The following is a 21,202-nucleotide window of genomic DNA, read 5'->3' as shown; positions in this document are numbered from 1 at the left end:
GCTCCGAGTGCCCCCCTCGGGCCGGGAGCAGCGGACCCGTGAGGGGCAGCAGGACCCCGCGCTCCGGCCCAGGCCATGGCGAAGGGGCTCTGCCTCAACGGGCGCAAGCGGCCCGCGGGGGCCGAGGGGGAGCGGGCGGCGCGGAAGAGGCGGAAGGCGGATGGCGGCGGCGCCGGCCCGGGCCCCGAGGTGAGAGCGGCGGGAGGAGCGGGAGGAGCGCGGTGCGGGCCGCATGTCCCTTACGGCCCCTTCCCGAGGTGCTGCTGTGGCACTCGGTGGGGCGCCGGGAGCAGCGAGTTCGTGTTTCACCAGCAGTGCACCGGGAGGGTCGCCTACAGGCTGTGCCTGCGGGTAACACCATGGAATGCCCTGAGCTGGAAGGGATCCACAAGGGTAATCGAGTCCAACTCCTGGCCCTGCACAGGACACCCCAACAATCCCACCACGTGCCTGAGAGCGTTGTCTAAATGCTTCCTGACCTATGTCAGGTTTGATGCTGTGACTGCTGCCCTGGGGAGGCTGTTAATGCCTTGGAGTCTGCTCCAAGGAATGTGGAAACGAACTCATTCGGAGTATTCAGCGTTACATTTAAGGAGTATAATCTGCTAAACAAAGCAGATGTTGGAAGGAGCGTTGTGTCTGAAGGGTGCAGAGCAGCCTCAGGAACACCTCACCCAGGGTGCCCTGACTCAGTGCGGGACAGGAGTCGCTGTGTCCGACCTGTGAGATCAGCCCTGTTTGTACCCAACTGGAGACTGAAATTCCTGTGGTTGGCAGTACCCTCTACCTGCTGAATCGAAACTTCTGCTCTTTGTCTGTTTTTTGTTTGTTTGTTTGTTTTTTTGCAAAGCTCTAATTAGGCTATGTTGAAAACAACAGTGTCATTGCTTACTTTTCTAACTTAGCATGAGAGATGAGGCACCAGCCCGTGCTGTTCTTGCCAGATGATTCTTAACCATGGGAACCTCAAAGGTTGTCACCTCTCTTTAACTTCCTTACCCAATGACAAATGTCTTTAAGAGCACAGTCCCACATGAGCAAGCTCTGGCCAAATTACTGAGCACGAGACTTGTTAGTGTGCAGGGGAAAGCACTTCTGGTGGTTGTTTATCCTTTAGGGTCTGATATTCTGTAGTGTTCTGAGGCCTTTTCCCCTCTGTATCCAGTGATGTCTTTTCATCACATATGAAAGGAGCATCTTTAAAATTTTTACAGGAGGAATTCTTTGGAACAGGTCATCTGGTCAGTGGAGGTCTCCAAAACCCTGCATTTCCTTGCTGACCAGCCTTTAGAAGAATTTGTGCATTCAGGCTTAAAGAACTGCTGTGTTGAACAGTGTGGCACAGTCCCCACCTCATCCACTCGGTGTTTGCTTTCTGCAGGTTTTTTGGATTTTACTGAAACGTTTTTCCCTGCAGGGGTCAGCAAACCCCTGTGCCAGAGCAGATCACACACTGCAAAAGGAGTAAATGGGTTTCATAAAACCTCAGATGGAGTGGGTACTTGTACAAACGTTCAAAACTCTACAGCAGGAAGTGGGTGAAAGAGTTGAGAGAGTAGAACATTGTGTTTGCAGATGAATTAAGTCTCCTTACTGCATACAGCTGCTTACGTTAATCTTTATTAAAGAAATCTTTGAAGTTAGAGTACCTGAATTACTGAAATGTTGACAGTGAATTTAATATTAAAGTGTGATCTGAAAGGAAATTTTTGCCTATAACGAGTGGAAGACTTATTTTAAATGTAGTTGATTGTATCTAAATAGTTTTCCTTTTACTTTATTTTCCATGAACTAGTGAGATTACATAAAACCTCTCTTTACTGGCATTTCCCTTTCCACAGGAAAAGTCGTGTCGCCTGTCAGCAGCTTTGCTTGGGGAGGACTGTGAAATCAGCCATGACCAGCTGTATGAGTTGTTGAAGTATGCAGCTTTGGGAAAATGCCACAATGCAGCACAACCCAGGTACAAAACATCCACAGTCAGGAATCAGCCCTGTCCTGTGCTCTCCTGTGTTGTGAAAACATTCCTCAGGATTGGCCACACTGGGTTTGAAACACTCGCAGCACAGTTGCCATAACGGCAGCCTGGATTGTGCAGATACAGTTGTTGTTAGACTTGACCAGAGACCAGAATTCCTCTTCTGACAAAAATCCCACCATTTCATAGTTCTGTTTCCTGCAGTTATGAAAAACTAAACTACTGTTGTGGAACCAAAGAAGCTTCACACACTGACGAACAAAATACCATGTTAAAATATTAACACAAATATTAACATGTTTTGTGTTAGATATAATTGAAACAGCATTCTAGAATGTTTTGGGAAAAACATTTTTAATCATTTTTCCTTTTCTCAGGGCAACTTCTCAGCACTGGAAGGGAAAGGCTGAGGAGGGTCCTTGGATAACAAAAATATGGTGAAATGATTCTTAAAATGAAACTCAAAGCAAAAATGATCCCACTTTAGATTTTAATAGTGAATAGAAAATTATTTTGTGGGATTTTTTTGATGCATTAACTCACTAGACTGCATCACTGCAGCTGAAGTTACTTACGTGTATGCACATTCTGATGCATATAAATGAGGTATAAATGTCTTGAAATGGTATGCAGCAGAAGTTTGCTATAACTCATTCTTTCTCTGTCTCCCATATTGTGTTGCTTCCAGGAATATGTGTCTTCTTGAGATAAGCTACAAAGCCTCTTCTCATTGAAGTCATTTGGCACTTTGCCACTCACTGACTTAAAAGCTGGGCTGGTTCCAAGTTTGTTTTTAAGAGTACTTGATAATTGTTTTGCTTTGATTTTTTTTTTTTTTTAATTAATGCTATTTTCTGCCTGCAGCTGGTGCCGTATTTATCACCAAAGCCACCTGGCTGGAGTTGTGGTTGTTGTTCTACACGAAATGAGCCAAGTCCATTTCTACAGATTCTATTTACAGTTCAAACACCTCAGAAAACTGTTCCGGCATGTAAGTCCCCAAACTGCACTGCTGTCTTCTAAACTTCTTCCAGTTCTGAAACCACATCCCAGGGATTACTGGCTGCAGTGGAATTACTGCCTTTCCTCAGGATGTGGCCATCTTTGACTCTCACAGCAAGCAAATGAGAGGATCTATTTGCTGCAGTTGTCAGCTCAGAACAAAGGCCAGGGCTTTGATATTAGACACGGGATTTCAAGACTTTTATGTCTTTGAAGCCTTACCAGGTGAAACATGTATTGATGTTTCAGTCCTCTGACTGTTACATATCCTCACCTTCAGGGTGCCAATGAGATTAAAAATATCTTGGAATAATTCAGTAACTTGGAACTTATTCTGAGTGAAGAGACTCCCAGTAGAGTTATGCTAGTCCCACTGTTGGAAAATTTCACTTTTATTATTTGCACTTTTATATTAAGTTTCTCCCATTTCCCAGAAAGATTCTTAAAATAATTTTTTTCTGACTTACAAGCAACATTTTTGAAGGAAGAAAGAAGCACTTCGATTTAGGCTCCTAGAGAGTTCTTCCTGAACTGCAGCAAATGTGAATCACAACTTAACTGGAAAGACTGGAACTGGCTTTAGTTTCTATCAAAGAAAGTCTTGAGATTTGCCTTCTTGATTGTATCAGGCAAGGCAAATCTGTCCCTTAGTACAAAGAATCCCGTACCATATGTCATTAAAACAGGTTTGGTTTGTGTTGGTTTTTTTACTTGAGAAAACACCAAACGTATTTCCACTATTTCTTTATCTATCCTCCCCTAAATTTGGCTGATTTGGGGATCAAGAAGAAACTTATTTGTTTGTTATTTCTGCCTTTGTTTCAAAATCTCTTTTTTCAGAGATTCACATTAACACCATCTGCTGACTTCCTCGCCAGCCTGTATGGGGAAGGAACAGACCTGAAACCTCAAAATGCAGCACAAGGTACCTTCTTTGGGTTTGCATCGTCTCTTTCAAGACAGTGACTCACTTTGAGCAGTAATTCATGACTGCATCCTCTGCAATCCCAGCGGGCTGCCATGGTAAACTTGTTTAAAAAGGAACACGTGCAATGACTGAAACCATGAGACTTCTTACCCTGACTAGTTCAGTAACACTTCTTGGGCTGATTGTTACAAGTAAATGCAAAAAGAGAGAAAGTCTTTAACATGTTTAATTCCAAATTCTGATGCTTCATTACCCATCTTGTGATTATTTTATTCTAAGATGTACCTAATAAAAGACACAGAGATATAAATTAGATTTGAGCTAAGAAGTTACTAATTTATTCTTAGTTTGCTTTGTTATACTGAGCAGCAAATCAAGGAGAAGAACAAGTGTGTTGACAACTGATTTCCTATTTTTACCCTCTTTATAGAGGTGGTTGTAATCCAACAGGCTTGTAAAAAACCTGCAAGACACTCAAGTGAGAACTTCACTGAAACTGTTAGAAGGGTAACAAAGAATTTTGAATTCAGGTCCTAAATAGGAGACTGAGCAGCTGTGACTGTCAGTGTATCAACAGTCCTGTAGCATCTTGACTGTAAATCTACTGCACAGTCACAGGTCAGAGAGCTCAGGTATACTTTTCTTTTAAGAGCAATCTTCAGAGAATCACCCTCAAGGTAATTGATACAGCTGTGGATTCTGGGGTCAGTTCAGTGTTTGCTTCTCTGTGAGCCACACTTAAAGCACATTTGTCTCCTGGTAATTCTTAAGGGAAAAATTTCACAGAGAAGGTAGGAAAAGAAAAAGAGAACTTCTTTCACAGCTTACATGAAGTAACACATGATTATGTTGTCATGCTTATGAAGCAAGTTTGTTCTCTCTGTTTCTGAAAGGAATGTGAGACAGAGACTTGTGATGTTACTTGCTTCAGCCAGCAGTGTCAGTAGCTGAACTGGGAAAAAGAGTAAAATATGCTGAATGTCAAGTATATTTATTATATATAGTATACGTAAGGTATACTATTATGTATATATAATGTATATAGCATGTGTATATTTACACACAATAATTGAGATATAAATTGGAGAGATATATATATAAACTGGAGAGACAGAGAAAAATAAACTGGAGACAGACTGTGTGTCAGTCTTTCTATCTACCCATCTTTCTCCAGTCCATTGTTCTAGGTAGTGTTTTCATTTGAAATGGTGCAGCCTCTAAGTGTTCAACTAATGCAGAAACTGCCTGCAAGTGGGGAGTGCTCTCTGAGTTTGACAGGTGCTTCTGTATTTTACAGGCTTGACTTCCAGCAGCAGTGACTGTGTTTCTAAAAGCTCAGATTTGCAATGTGATCCCATCATTCAGAGATACGGAGAAAAAAGACAAGGCCTTACCAGCTATACTCTGACTTTAGAAGAGCAGAAAAAAAATGACTATCCCATAGAAGGTCAGTTTTTGAGGGCTGTTTGGTTGGGTTTGGGTTTGGTTTTTAGAATTTTAACAGTTATATGTTCTGTCATGTAAGAGATATGATGAGTTTTAGAAGAAAGAGGTCTTTTTCTTTTATCATGGATGTGTTTTCCCTCTAGGCTCCCCTGGATGCAAGGACTATATCTCTACAGAGTGTGATCAGCAGAGGACAGACAGCAGCCCCCTCTTTGGTCTGGATTGTGAAATGGTAAAAATCAATGTGTGTGGCCTTACAAAATAGAGTCAAGCACCAGCTATTCCCAAGTGAGCCAAGCCCCCTCTGTATTTGCTAAACCAATTTTGATATATTAATATTTACTGCCAGTCCCTTCATTGATGGTACCAGTGCTAATGCAGCCTTGGGAAGGGCACAGGAAGTAGTTCTGGCAACAAGACAGAGATAATATGCTGAGCAGAGAGCTCAGGTCTGTGTTGGCTCTCAGCAGCAGATGGATCTGCCAGGCCTATCAGCAATGCTGCAGTAACCCCAGAGACTGCTGTGGAATTCCTCCTCAGCTCTCCCCGAGGTTTGGGAAAGGAAAGATACTTCCCTGTCATACGTCTTCCCTTTAGCCATCACAGTTCCTCTGGCAGCATGCTGTCGTGAAGCTTCCTCCTTTAGTGCAGTTTTGCCCTTGCAGAGATGTCTATTTGGCATCAGCATTGAGTAACTAATGATACAGCCTGGGCTCTTTTAAATTGTACAACGTCTCTGGTGCTGATGCTGTCAGTGACAGCTGTGCAGTGCAGAGCACAGACTGATTCTGTGAAATCAGCACTTCTTTATAATGGTTTTCTGTGTGCTGTGCTTGCCTGTGTGTTTGCTGTGCTTATGGTGCACATTTATCAGTTAAAATGAAGCGTGCTACAGTATAAAACAACCAGCTATGAGTGGTAGATCTCCAACTCTAGTAACTCCTTAGCAGTAGATGCTGGCTGCAGCCAAAGCAGGTGTGAGCTAAGGTTTTTGAGTGGCAGCATCATGCTGATCCAACAACTGCCTCTGCTTCTTCCTGACAGTGCCTGACTGCAAAAGGAAACGAAGTCACCCGTGTGTCTTTGGTGGATGCGCGGGGTCAGTGCCTCCTGAACGAGCTGGTCAAACCTGAGAGCACAGTGAGGAACTACCGCACCAGGTCACTGACACACATGCTTCTTATCTCTGTCTTTCAGATGCAGCCTCTTTGTTACACAGGCCCTGTCAGAAGGCATTGGTTTGCACAGGTGCCTGCTGTGTTTCCCTCAGAGTTAATACAGTTCTTGCTGTGTGACTAAAATAACCAACACTGCGTGTACACTCTGCTGCACAGTGCCCATGTGGCTACTAGGCAGAAACATTGCCATTCTGAAGCACTCTAGGGAAAGTTCTGTTACAAATTAGTGATACACACTGCAAGTTATTCTTTACTGCTCTCTATAAAATAAGATGGAGGGTAAGAGTACAGGATTGCAGTCTGCATCTCTCTGCTCCATAGCTAAATTTGCTCATATGTAAAAAATTAATAGAGCAGCTTATCAGCTTGTACACATTTCTAAGGCTAGGCTCAGGATTATAACAAAAGCAGGCAAAACTCAAGCCTTGTCTTCTCCAAAACTTTACCTGGCTTTATGCAGGAGGTGACATGCCAGTCCCCTCAGATTACTTGGAAGAATCTCCTTCTACCATCAGTCTTGCAGTATATCCTTTCCTGTGCTATCTGATCCTACCAACTGCATCATTTAAGAATACTTGAGAGAAATAAACTTTTGAAAGAGATGTGGAGGCATTCAGCAGTTTAATAACACCTGCAGTGTATCCTCTGATGTTGGAACAGAAAACAGTAAATGGCATTCTGTGATTACTTACACTGAGTTCATATTTTACATTACCTGCTTGTAATATTCTCCAGCAGACACTGTTGCTAATATGTTGCTTTTACCTCATCCAACTTTTGTTTTAAAGATTCTCAGGAGTCACAAAAAAAATGCTTCTTCCAGTGAAAACAAGACTGTCAGACATCCAAACCAAGCTAAAAAAAATGCTTCCCCATGATGCAGTATTGGTGGGTCATTCTCTAAACTCTGATCTTCAGGCTTTGGAAGTGAGTATGTTTTTAAGAGTATTTTTTCCAACCCTGTGTTACTCTTTTTCAGACATGAAAACTCTTAGTAATTCCTCTTTTATTAGTGAACACTTGTTAATTGCTTTTAATTATGAATAGCCCTATGCCTATAAGGATGTAAAGAAGAAGGACTGTCTTTACAGCTATAAAATTTGCAGGGTCTGTTCAGAACCCAAAAGGAAGGGAGGAGTCTGTCCAGACATAGGTATGGTTGCAACTGAAGCTTTACCTCTGCTTCACCCAGATGCTTCTGAGAGCTCTGTCATAGGAAGAACTGAAGAACTGCTTGAATCATAAGTAATCTTTCTAACCCAATCTAGATCTTCCCACTAGTTTTAGAGAGCAGAGTTGGACTTGTTTCATTATTCCTGTTGTTCTTTTTTTGTGGATCAGGTGTCTGTCAGTGAGACACTGGCAACTGAAATGAAAAGGCAGTGCAGAGGAAACTGAAGTTACTGCCCAATTCTATATGACTGCTGTTCTTAAATTAAATGGGTGATGTTTTTTTCTCTTCCAGATGATCCACCCCAGTGTTATTGATACTTCATTGCTTTTTGCCAGAACTGAAGGTCGAAGATTTAAGCTAAAATTTCTAGCCAAAGCTGTTTTAGGGTAAGATTATTACTGTATTGTCATGGGAAATGTTATAAACTGTCATGGTGGGTCATAGGGTCTTGTTCTGCCACTAGTCACATGAGAATTATTATCTTTTTACTAAAATTAAAAAAATGGCTGTGCAAGTAAGACACGGTAAAGAAGTGTTTACTGGCTGCTTTAAACATCAGGCAGCATAATAACTGGGCTTGACTTTGAGCAAGCAGGAATGCTGTGACCCAACCAGATTGGAGTCCCAGCAAAACTGGCCTTTCTGTCCATCTGGAGCAGTACAGGTGTATTGAACTGTGGAGCAGCAGAGACACTCTGCCTCACACAAATGAGATCTGTTGCAGTTGGCAAGAAAAAAAGGCTAATACATGAAAGTATAATTTACTGACTTAAATTATATTCCTCAGTGTACCACCTACCACTGCATAGTATGTCTTAGTGACACAGTTCTCACCATGCTCATAGTGTGTGTTAATACTCTGCAGCACAAAACTTCACTGAGCTGGAGGTTGCCTCCTTCTCTTTGTGCAAATTGTGAGTTAGGTCATTGGTCAAGAAAGAAGTAAAATTAAAAATACTCATGTATCAGAGTACCAAGTATTAGCACTGCTTCTGTCAAACCCCATAAACTGTTTTGCTCAACATTGCAAAAACATTTCTTGCAGTAACTTTTGGGAATATTTCACAAGAATGCTGCTGCACAGAACTGAAATCCTTTTTGGAGAAGGGAAAGCTCTTTTGCCTGAAAAGGACCCAGTTTAGAAAAGACAGGATGTTGGTCAGTGTGGAAAAACAGATAACCTGCCTGTACACCTAATTTTGATGCCCTAGGAAGGAGATTCAGTGTGAACAGAAGCTTGGGCATGATCCTACAGAAGATGCTAGAGCTGCATTGGAATTAGCTCAATTCTTCATTGAGCAAGGACCAGCAAAGGTAATTGTAATATGTAATTAAGATTTCTATCCTTAAACACAGAACATACATGTTGTGCTTATGAAGGAAAAAAGAACCATTCCTGCCCATCCTCTCACTGATTTAAAAGAGAAAATGGAGCTGTGATAGAGGCCTCAATTTTGACAGCTTGCTACTTTCAGCATATATCCATATATTATCTGAATAACCTGAGCATTACCAGTGTTTCAGTACTCGCTGACATGAGTCAGCATTGCTGCTCATCTTGAAGAGGGGCATTGGGTGAAGGAGGATTGAGCCACTTCCAGCCTACAGGAATGCATGTAATTTTTCCAGATGAAAGAAGAGAGACACCTTGTGTGTTGTGGTAGTGATTCAGCTGGTCTTATGAGTCCCTTGCTTGTGTTGTTGATTTCTGAGAGAAGTTTTTTGGAGATGATTGCTGGTTGATGCTGTGAGTGCTGCATGCTCGAAAATGACAACAGAAAATAATAAGGCAAAAAATTAATGCCCATGTTTCTTCACTGCCAGAGTGTGCCTGTGTGACTCATAGGGAGAGCACAGGCTTTTTGGTTAGCTGCAATTAGCTGATGAGATGAAAGCCAACTACTAATCTTCTTCCTTCCTCAAGGTAGCAGAACTAAACTTGGAGATGCTTCTGACAGCTGAAAAACTGGCTGAGGTCTCACAGAACAAAGCTGCACTGCAGCCACAAGGATGTGGGGTCCAGAAAGAGCTGAATGAGCCTCCACATTTATCTAAACCATGGTAAAAAGATTCTCAAATACACGTTTTTCCTTCACCTGATTTCTCAGTAAGATCAAAAAAGTGCCTTAAGTTTTTTAGAAGCCATCAGGATCTTCAGAGAGACACAAATAATTGTAGTGTAGCTCTGAAAAACTTTGAGCAGTTGCATCTTAAATTTCACAGCACATTTCCTAGGCTTCTTTTGATGCTGTGGACAAGAACATTCTTTCAGATTTCTTTAATGAACTGTATCATTTTTCTCTGACAAGCGTTTCTTGAAAGCTTTTAATTCCCCACATTGATAAGCAGTGTGATTCACAGCTTGCTCCTCTCTGCTAGCTTTTTAGACTGCCTGCAGGTGACTGGCCAAAAACCCCTCCTTTTGGGCAGACAGGGACTAGACTCTTCCGGCCTGTGTCAGAGTAACCTGAGCACGTCAAACAAACAGGTGAATGGACTTAGAGTGGGTTGGTCTAAGCAAGCATCAAAGTAGTTCAAAGTTGTTCTTGTTCTGGGGGTGGGTAGATGAGTCCTATTTTAAAAAAGCTGACTGACAGTACTGTTGACAATAGTGTTAATACCAGGTTAGCTGAATCCATTTGAACATTTCAGAAATGAGCTTTGATCCTCTGCATCCTCTCCTGACTCACGAAAGAAGAATTTCTGCCTGAGGGCTTTCTTGGACAATAATGAAAATTAAAGTTGGGAATTAAGTTCAATAACTTTGTTTCTGATCCTCTGCAGTACCATTGTCTTGTACCTCTTTGAGCCTTGTACACTCTTTTTCCCTCCAGATTCTTCAGAGAGCCTTGGAAGATGTTCCCCTGTCCACATTCAGTATCATTCAGTTCAGTTTAGGTCCAGAGTATACTGGATCTCACCTTCATACTGCACTTTATGAAAAGGTACTATTTTTTTTTTTGAGAACAATCTTCATACTGAGCTTGTAAAGAGATGTGATTTATCTGGGGCACCGAGTCGTTAGTTCCTTTGCTTTGTGAAGTTCCTTCAATAATCTGTGTTTCAACAGGTGAGAAGCAAGCTGACTGACATGCTGACAATTTACGCAGGTCCTTTTGAAGAAAGCTTTTGCCTGAAGTCTGTGAAGAAAGAATTTGGGAGGTGTGGACCAATCCAGTCTCTTACAGTGGTAACTGAAACATTCCAGGTGAGGAGCACTTAAAGGTTGCTGACAGGTCAGGAAGACCTGAGTAATCTCTTGGAAAGATATGGATTAGAACCACAGAAATACCAGTTATTCTGTTTGGAGGTTTTTTTCTGGTTGTTTAGTCACAGCTACAACAATTCAGGGTACCTAAAACTGCTCCACACAATGACAAGAACAAACGCAGTTCGTGTGCTGCTCAGAGGACTTTGAGCACTGGGGAAGCCAAGATGCTTTTTGTCTCTCTCAAGAGAACTGATAGGTTAAGGCCTTTAATGCCCAGAGGAGGAAAGTTGATTACTAATTGATGAGCTAATTGAAGGGTTTTTTTAATGGCTGGAGTATATGGAATGTTATATATATTACTCTCAAACCCTTTTATATTCTATTTTTAAAAGAAAACACAACTTCATTGAGGCCTGACTTTTAAAAAGGGAAGGCTAATGTGTCTCACTGATAAGCCTGAAGTATCTTATTGTTCTGTTTCAAGCCCTATGTCTGTGTCCAATATGAAGTGCTGGAAGCTGCCCAGCTTGCTGTGGAAAGCCTAAATGGAGCTGAGGTAGCAGGATCCTGCATTAAGGTAAACAAGGCAAATAGCCAAAGCACAAGTTAGGTTCAGCCTCCAGTCTGTGTCTCTAACATCTGCTCACAGCAGTGTCTGGGCAAGTGCTGGCTGCTTGTGCTGTCACAGTCTTCTTGTCCCTGGACAATTTAGGCCCATTGGCAGAAAGCAAGTGGTTATATCCCTCTTTTTTCCTTTCTGCTTGTCAGCAGAAGGGGGTTAGAAAGCATTCTGACCTCCACCCGGAGCTTTAAAAGCAAGAGCCAAGTAACAGGGCTATGGCATTTTAGTTCTGTAGTGTTTCTGCATTACAAATATGATCTCTCTTCCTTTTTCATGACTAATTAAGTTAGCCTTCATTAGTCATATTTTTATCAAGGGAGGGAAAATAGCCTGGCAAGTTTTGGTAATGGGAGGAAAATACTTTAAAATAGAAACTCTGAACACAGAGCTGTGTGGGCTGATGTGCTGTTTGTTCCTGCTGCATCCACCCCAGGTGCAGAGACCTGTCACTGCAGCAATGCTGGACTGTGATGTTCTGATAAAGGAATTAGAACTGGATGTAGAAAATGAAGGTGTGATTTATGTGGCGGGTCTAAAGAAGTCATTAACAGAGACAGACTTGCAAGAAGAATTCAGCCAGTTGAAAGACTTGGAAACACTGTTCCTGCCAAAGGATCTCCAGAGTGGAAAGCACAGGAATTGCTGTTTCCTCAGTAAGTAGCTTCACACACAGCCTGCTTATTTCCTTCAAATAAGCTTATTCAGCAGCCCTTGGGACTTTGCACAGACACAGCAAGAGCTACTGAAACTCAGGTATGCTCAAAGGGATGGTATTTAAAATACTCCAGTGAAAGCACATATTGTTTGGAAGAGCACTTTTTACAGCTAAATATTTAAAAGGAAAAAACACCTGCTTAAAAAAACAACCCTTAGAAAAATTCCAGAGCTAGGTGTTGGGCTCTAGTACTTCAGAGTGAGGGCTGGCCACTGTGCAGCTTCACACAGCCCAGTAATCACCTCTAAAAGGGGAGGACAGCTGGATGAGGGCTGCTGCAGCCAACTGGCATTTCCACAGTCTGATGTTTATCTGTAGCAAAATGAGGATCTGCTTGCTGCAGTGATTTCAGTTTCTCATCTCCCTCCTGCTCCACACCTTTAGCCCTGCCTTGCAGGTACAAAGGAGGAAGGCAGGAACAGCAATGCCAAAGCACGTTCCCTTCTTGTTGCATTTCAGAATTCCAGAAATCACAGAGTGCCGTGGATGCCCTTGAAGCTATAAATGGATGGACCGTGAAGGGTAGCGAGCTAAGAAGTAGGAATGCTCTTGCCTCAGGTCACCTCTGGAGATGGATACGGCAAATGAATCACAGGAACAGGAAACAAGGAAAACACATCTTCTATGAGAAAATGGAGCAGCTGTCTGACTCTGTGAGTGTGAGGCTATGCTGATGTTTGTTGCAATTGTTGAGGAGGGACTGCCCTGGGAACCTGGAGTGGTAACTTTGAGCTGACTTAGGTGCAGAGCTGCTTGTGACAGAAGGGCCTCCTTGTGCTGGAGCAAAGGGGCTGCCAAGGATCAGTTCTCTAGGGCAGTTTGGAGAGGCAATATCACACGAGATAACGTGATGTTTTCAGGATGCAGCCTCCTCAAGTACGACTGCTGATGAATTGGGAGTTTAATGCTTATATTCTCTTATGCAGGAGCAGGATCTAAGGAAAAAGGTGAAGAAGTTAGACCACCATATCAAAAAACTTTATAAAAGTCTGCAGAATAACACCCTGTGTGTGGTTCTCTTTCCTGGACTGAACAGGTAACTTGCCAACTATTTTGCACAGAACCAAGGAAAATACAGAGCTGAATATTTCTATCTTAATCTGCTAAAAATTAAAACCCTGCACAAGGGAGTGAAAGCCTGAGAGAAGGCCTGAAGAAGCTGTTGTACTTAGTCTGATTTTCCTGTCCAGCCAATAAAACCTCAGCCCCAAGTTCTGCCCATAAGCCAGGCCTAAGACACAACAAGCACAAAAGCTGACACCACTCATGTAGCTGAGGGTCCACAGCATTAATTAATTGTACAAGTCGTATCAGTTCACCCTCTTTCCCCTGATGAATGTTTCATCCCCACGGACAATGAAGTAAGTTTTTTGTGGCCGTGAATCAAGCGGTTTCCACAGGAGGCAGGTTTTTTGGGTGGTCACCTCATGAAAAGGTTTGAGGTGAGGATGGCTGTGAGTTACAGTCCACCCTGTGGCTTTTGCAGTACTCACTGGGTTCAGCAGGTTCAAATTGACTCTTCAAGGGCCATCTCCAACTACCCTCACTTCACACAAGCTTGCACCACCGAGGGGTATAATCCCACCAGCAGAACAGGTGGATTCAGTAATCTGCATCCACAGGGAGCCTATGGAAGCCCACAGAGCCTGGCCCACACTCTCAGACTGCTGAGTGGGTTGGACAGGAGCTCCTGCTCAGGCTCCAAAGAGGTTTCTTGCCAAGCGAGGTTCCTGTATTGCTGTTTCCCAGAGGACCAACAGTACCGAGGAGGTTTCTTGATTAAAAAGATTGCCAAATAATTGCTGGGTGGAAAAAAAGTTACAGTTTTTCAACGTGCTGACCCTGAGGGTTGCAGGCCTTGCTCCCGGACCAGCCGAGGTTATGTGCATCAAGGCTGCCCTGAGCAAAACTAACACACCTCTTATTTGTGTTGCAGCACACATGGATCACAACCCGGCCTTGGTCTGATGGGAATAAAAAATGACGGAGGGAGGAGTGCTTGTTAAACTGCCAAGTTTTTAAGCAAAGTCTTTTGTTAAGATATTTTTAATTACTTGAAATATTGATGTCTTTGTAAAGATCTCTTACCACAAGAACAATAGGCTTTCACTTTGTATCTTCTATGAAGTCTAAAAATAAAAGCCATTCAAAATATCTTAAAACACAAAACCTTTTCCATTAGACCTTCTTGCTGTGGGTTGAGCCAGGCAAGTGCTTGGGCAGAGCTGGGGCAAACCAGGGTCAGTGTTGCTTAGGATCCGATCAGGATTGGCCTGTAGGATGTCGTTCCTTGCCGGAGACCAAGGGATCAGCTGAGGCATCTTCACTGAAACCCAGGCCATAAACCAGCCAGCCAGGTTAGTGTAGAACCTGCAGCAGCTGCTCAGCAGTTAACAGCTTCCCTCAGGAATTGTGTGGATTTCTGGAAATGTGCAGTGCCAGCCCCTGAAATGGAGTCGTTGCCTCCTTTCCAGGAAAGTACTGTGCTTAGTCCATGGAAAGGAGGAATCGGTGATTCATACTTCTTGGACAATCTCCACTTTCTCCTCCCTCCCCGACCACCCCCCCCCACCCCTTGCACACAAAAAAAAAAAAAAAAAAGAGGAAAAAAAGAAGTTTTAGTGTGGCTGTGGGAGGGGCAAGGGCCATTTTAAGGAAAGCACATGGTTGTGTGGACATAGCACAGCAACACTTTCCACAGGGAGCTGGAGGCAGGATGAGGTGCTCCAGCACCTGCCACCTAAAATAGAGGCTGCTCAAGCATCTCTTGTTAACATAGGGAATTTCCAAGAATAGGGATGCTTAGGAGAGCTTTTGGCGCTCAGAAAAATGTAAAAGTAAAAGGAAACGCTTGTTTAAAGGTTTGACCATGAGTCAAGAGATTTCTTGATGTGAATTCAAATAGGCTGAGATAAAGCTGAAATAGTTATTATTCCAGAAATTATTAAATACAGCTGATAGAGTACTTACACCTTCCTACTTTCAAACTCCAAGTTCACTGTGCTGGGCTCTGTTTAAGGAGTGGAGGAGGCAGGTGCAATTACAGGCAAGGAGGAGACAGGCAAGTGCAGCACGAGCCCAGAGGCAGCAGCAGTGAGCGGGCAGGGGATGCTCCTGTCACTGTCAGTCACGACTAAATTTAAAGCCTCCAAAACTCCTGAAATGAAATCTGTTATTAAGCAAGATGAATGCAGCCAATTTTTTTTACTTATGAAAAGGTACTTTAGCCACTCCAAGTGAGCCTGGCATCCTTTTGCTGCAGTTATTGCAAACTGGGACAAGCAACAACATCAACATGAAAGAGAAGCAGTGCCTTCCCCAGCACATCCCTCCCTGCTGCTGACCCAGCCCAGCACGGGGTCAGGCAGCTCAGGGGAGGGGGTGAATGGCACTGACCCCAGCACCCATCTCTGGAAGGATTTGCTCCTGTTCAGACTGTTCACATCCAGCATCTCCTTGTTGCAGACACTTGCACTGCAAAGTTGAAAAAAACCCAGCTAGTTTTCATTCCACACACTCTAAAATGATGTGGTCACCTCGATGCAAGGAGTAGGCAGGTAAGCATCCAGAATTCCTGCTTGAGAAACTCAGGTGACAAATAAAAGTAGCAAGAGTCCTATTTATAGGCATGAAAAAATAAGTAATTTGTCCCTTTTTAATTGAAAAATGTAAAAAGGACTTCAGCTTTAAATAAGACATTTTGTACAAAGCTTGAGCACAAAAAAGTGAACACCAACGTGTCGTTATGTAAACACCACAAATGTTACTCGTTTGTTCAGTAACGCACAGCACAGCCTGCGAGTTCCCTTTCCAGCAGGGTAGATTTCTGTAGCTGTTCCCCTCCCCTCAGACCTTACTGGAATACAGGAAACCCAGAAGTTTTGGAACACTGACAAGCTACGGTAGTCAGGATACATTGTGACTAAAGGATTTTGTTTTGTTTTTTTCTTTAAGGGATTGGTCATTTAAATATACAGAAGTACAATAATCTCACAGGTAAATGAATGGCAGCTTGGATTAGAAAAAGCACCAAAATATTTAATATACATCTGGCACAAATTTCACAAGAAGTCAGTAATGAACAAACCAATGCTTTGCTTATAAGAAAAAAAAACACCTCGGACTGCACTTAATGCTCTTCTTCCAAAAGGGACACAACAAAAACATTGCACTCAGGATTGCTATCAAGTAAAGACAACCTTCTTATCACACCCTATTTGCATTGTGCCTTAGATTGCACATTCCATAAGACGCTGTTTTCATTCTGTTCCAGACAACAACAGTGAGCAAAATTTGATACAAGAAGAGTAACTGTAAAACTAAAAACCAAATGGGATTCAGTAAATGAATCGTCCTGAAATTCTCCCACTTTTCCTCTAGATCATGGTTTCAAATTTGGCTGCATCCCCTTGAAAAAAAGGTCCTCCAGGAAACAGAATTTACTCCAGCCATTTTCAAGCATTACATTTACATTTCTGACACTTGGCCCAGAGAGGAACCAGGGGCTGCTCTGTGACACACAACACATTCATCATTTCCCAGAGTGAGAAGATTGGGTTCTCTCTTGGTAAGTCTGAAAAGGCAAAACACACTCCTGGCATGAAGATTTGACCCTGCCCACCCTTGCTGGTTACTGAGGAGCCGAGAGATCAGGGAGCTGTGTTCACATGAGATCAGTGACAGCCACACAAAGCTGTGCTCCTGGGACTTCCTTGGTTACACGGGACCAAACACTATCAAAATGCCTTCCTTCCACAGAGGGGGACGTGAGGCTAAACTGGGGCCTCAAGAAAGAAACACAGCTGCACCACCCAGCTCTCCCAGGCTGACCCTTCTCCAGGGAGCCCATCAAGGCCTTGCATTTGCTTCATGCCCTCAAGACCAGCCAGTGCAAACCCCAACAGTGTTGGATCAGGACCTAATTCTGACAGTCCCATCCTGGAGCTCCTGGAACTCGAGTTACTCAACAACTAAAAGGATGAAGCCCTCCCACCACTCCTGCCAGTCCATGTCCTTTTTAAAGACTATTTCAAACTTACAGATAAGAAAGCAAGCATATATTTAAGATAACTATGTTTAACGTGACTTAAAAAATCACAACTTCAAAATATCGAGTACTATTCAGTCCTCTGATGTGGAATACACCTGGGAGTAGCACAGCCTTCAGCTCCACTGATCCTCTGTGCAAGGTTTGCCACCTCTGGTCACACGATCTCCACTCTCATGGGCCCAGAGAAGAGCAAGAGTCAGCAGCTGTAACTGCATAAAATGGCAACATTCAAGTAAACACGCTGGTTCAAGAGTAGGCAACCTTTAGTCCAAATATAATTTACAGGAGGGAAAAAAAACCCACTTTACAACACAAACATTGGAGATGGATTTTTTTTTTTCCTGTGTGAGAAATGACATGTTATCCAAAAAGGGCTTATCTGAAGAGTGCAATTATGCAAAGATAGATACTTATTAAAAAAATTAAAACCAAAAATAGTATAACCTACAGAACCTGCTGGATTTTCAAAGACTGAGGATTGCAATAGTAGCAAGGAACCGCTGCAATGTCAGTGATTTAAGGCAAGCTGTCAGAACAAGAACGTCCATGCTCCTTTTACCTACTGTCTCACATGTCCCCCTGTTCTCTTGAAACCCACGCCGGTCCTAATAGTGCAAGAGGTCACACCCCAAAAGCAGCCCTCACACACACTGGAAGAAGACTCTTGCAGCAACAGTTGCTACAGCATCACATCTCCTGGGGATTTGCCATGACAGTAATTGTGTTGTAGTTTGCTTTGGGGAAAGAGAGCAGGGGACACAGATGTGCTGCATGAAAAAAACACTCCCCCTCAATGCATTAATGAACACAGCTGAGCACTGAAGCCACTCTGGCACCTCCAGTGCCCTTGAGAACACTCCAGCTTTACTCAGCATAGGGGTTTTATCCTGAGCAGGATTCTGACCTCCGAGAGGAAAAGGATGAGTGCAGCCTTTATGCTTTTGCAGCTCCCATCTTTGCTGGGTGTTACAGGTCCAGTCCAACATGAACAAAACACAGTATTTTTGATTAAAATAAAAATACACTCATGGCACTGCATCAGGTGGGTTCCTAAAGCTTTTCAAGGGCAAACGAAAAGGCTGGTGGCTCCCTCCTGGGGAGCAGCTGCTCCATCTTCAATTCACTGTCAGTACAGGCAGCCCGAGCAGGGAAGAGGATGTGCTGACAGAGGCCCCTGAGCCCAGGCCGTGGAGCTCTGCTCGGCCGCTCTATTGCACTCCAAAAGTAGCACCCGGGAGGACCAACACACTGGTTTGCAGCTTGACCCGGCTCCCTTTCCAAGGGTCCATTGCATACACATTAAACACAGTATACCAAAAACTATGGCAAATAGATAATACTTAACTTGGGTCAATTAAAAAAAATAGATTACTCACCCAGGCATAAAATCCTGGGACAAAAGGATGGTAACCTTCAACTATTCAAGTCTAAGAACAAGAGGTAGAGATACCTATGTACTTCATGGTGAAGGAGTTACAGCCTTCTTTCTGTCTTACAATCTCATGTATTTCACTTCAGTTGACACTATCAAACCAAAGGTTCGATTTTCAATAGTCCAGAGAGAAAATGTTAACACTGGTGGGTTTGTTTGCACACAACAAAGTTTAAGCAGACACTTTGCTTGTAATACTTATTTGAAAAAATACGTTTTGCTCTATATTGAAGCACTATCCTGAAGAATTTGGAGTTTCAGGTTAAGCATCTTCCTTTTTCAATAGGAAGAGCTAAATTCACATGCACACACTTTGAGCAGAGTGAACCCAAGGGAAGAACTGAGTGCCTAATTTACTGAGGACCTTCTAAAAAAGGATCACATTGCAGAACACAAGGCTGCAAGACCCAGAAACTCACAATGACTATTATTTTCCAAAGAATGGGAATGATGTAACCTCAGCCAACAAATTATATCACGACTGAGGTGGCTATTAACTACATGGCATTTCTTTTAACTTTGCTGGGCTTTTTTTAGAACCAAGGCTTAGAACTGTAAGGAAGATACTTATGTTGACAGTGTCATGAAAAGACTAAGGTCACTGGGCAGTGCATAGCCACGCCTGGGAACCATGGATGACAGCCTAGTCCTGCATCCATGGGTTCTTCAGGCTCTGGTGGACATGGGAGGAGTGAATGATCAAAGTTACACAGGCAAAGCTGCTGCTGCCCCAGCACTGACTGACCCACCTGGCACCCACCCTGCCTGTGGGAGCAGGGGCTGCATCTGTGCCCCAACCCGAGTCACTCACAGTCAGCAGAGCAGGGGGAACTCCCCTCACGCTCTACCTGTGCTTGGCTGAGAAGCTGCCATGGTCCAGAGGCTGATCCATGAGCGGATCCATGGGCTGATCTATGCCAGCCCAGCCTGGGGAAGCCGCTCCCGGCATTCCCAACTGCTGCAGGCTCCAGCTGTCTGCTTTTGCACCACCTGCCACACCTGCAGTTATTTTTCCTGTGGTTCTTTCATTACAATTGCACAATACTAAAAAGCTGTAATTCTCCATGGAGAGTAGCACCAGCAGTAAGTAAACTCACAATTCAGTGTTCAATTCCAATTCATTTCCTCAGTCATGTTCTCTGGGCAGGACCTTTCAAATCCTTACTTAAATCAATCAGTCATCAGTCTTTGCCCTCAGAAATGCACCCATGCGAGTAAAATTTAGCACAACTGAGCCTCCAGTTGATCTGGAAGGCAAATTTTAAAGGTGTTGCAAACTATAATATGGTGCAGGTGGTCAGCCTTTTATTACCAGGGGCTAAAGTGTACAGGAGTTGTATTTCTTTGCATATAAGAGAAGGCAGTAAAATGCCACAGATTGTGGATGTCAGACCAGTTTTCCAGTATATTACTATAACTATATAGTTACCTATAGTTATTTATCCCAAGTTGCAGCAGATTCACTACATGCATAAAGTTCCCTAATGCATACTCTAATTAAAAAAAAAAATTAAACAGTTGCAATGGTTTCAAGGATTTCATCAGCATCACTGTTCACTTACAGTCCTGTGCCCTACACAATAGAGATTTAAATTATATAAAAATGAAAAGTGAATGTATTTGGCCTGTTCCACAGATATTCACAGTTTAACCATTAAACAAAAATATTTTCAGAGGCTCCAATATTATGAAAGACTTCTCAGAAACCTGTGCAAACCCCAGTCCCCCACCCCAGCATTACAGAGCACAGGTGAGTCTCATTTAGGATCCCAAAATCACCAGGCAATCCAAGGAAGGTCTGACAGTCTTGCTCACTGTCAGCACTGTCAAAGAGCTGCACCTCCAGCTCCTCGTTCAGAGCTTAAAACTGATACAGGTCTGGTTTGCATTCTGTAAATGGTAATTAAAAGACTGAAATTAGGCTTAAAATAAATGGTACTTTGCTAGATAGATCATTTGGCTATTTTTGCAAGTATTCTGTCCAGGGGGTGGAGTTGCTTCTGCTCCTGGAAGCAGAAGAGCAGGAGCAGGGCTGTCCCCCCACACTGAACACATGGAAACTCAGCCACTGGCAATGGTATGTCCTTTCCCCAACAGGAAACCAGATTTTCCCTTCCTGTGTGTTCACCTCTGCCTTAAAAAGAAGCTGTATTACATCTGATACATTAAATGGGCTGCGCTTGATGTGCTACAGATTGATTTCTTCCCTGCTGTCCACATTCCAACCACAAGATAAACATCTTCCTAAAAAAGCTCTATCCCTCATCCTTTGGAGCTGCTGCATGTTAGCATGTAAATGAGAAGCAGCCCCTGCCCTGATCTGGTGTGCAGGCATGCACTGGCTATCAACTGAAGACTCTTCACACTCTGGACATTCTAATTTTCCTTTAGGAAAAAAAAAAAAAACTTACATGATGAACAAAGCTTTTAATAGTTGAATGAATGAAGAGTCTCAAACTTAGAAAT

At 43.1% G+C, this 21,202-nt stretch overlaps 1 protein-coding gene across 1 annotated transcript; it reads left to right on the top strand.

The window, feature by feature from the left end:
- The first annotated feature begins 75 nt into the window (after window positions 1-75).
- On the top strand, window positions 76-14,416 carry LOC108496534 (putative RNA exonuclease NEF-sp). The gene is made up of 19 exons (XM_017813318.1): window positions 76-189; window positions 1,842-1,963; window positions 2,843-2,969; window positions 3,821-3,905; window positions 5,206-5,355; window positions 5,498-5,586; window positions 6,399-6,514; window positions 7,321-7,459; window positions 7,998-8,092; window positions 8,918-9,020; window positions 9,631-9,767; window positions 10,086-10,194; window positions 10,541-10,651; window positions 10,777-10,914; window positions 11,402-11,494; window positions 11,973-12,192; window positions 12,714-12,907; window positions 13,181-13,290; window positions 14,191-14,416. The coding sequence occupies exons 1-19, from the start codon at window positions 76-78 to the stop codon at window positions 14,258-14,260; spliced, it is 2,322 nt and encodes a 773-aa protein (XP_017668807.1). The 3' UTR covers window positions 14,261-14,416.
- The last annotated feature ends 6,786 nt before the right edge of the window (window positions 14,417-21,202 follow it).

Source organism: Lepidothrix coronata, unplaced genomic scaffold (genome assembly GCF_001604755.1).
Source record: "Lepidothrix coronata isolate B3197 unplaced genomic scaffold, Lepidothrix_coronata-1.0 Scaffold41, whole genome shotgun sequence".
NCBI classification, from domain to species: Eukaryota; Metazoa; Chordata; class Aves; order Passeriformes; family Pipridae; genus Lepidothrix; species Lepidothrix coronata.
The sequence above is the reverse complement of the archived record's forward strand: the minus strand, read 5'-3'. Positions and strand labels throughout refer to the sequence as shown.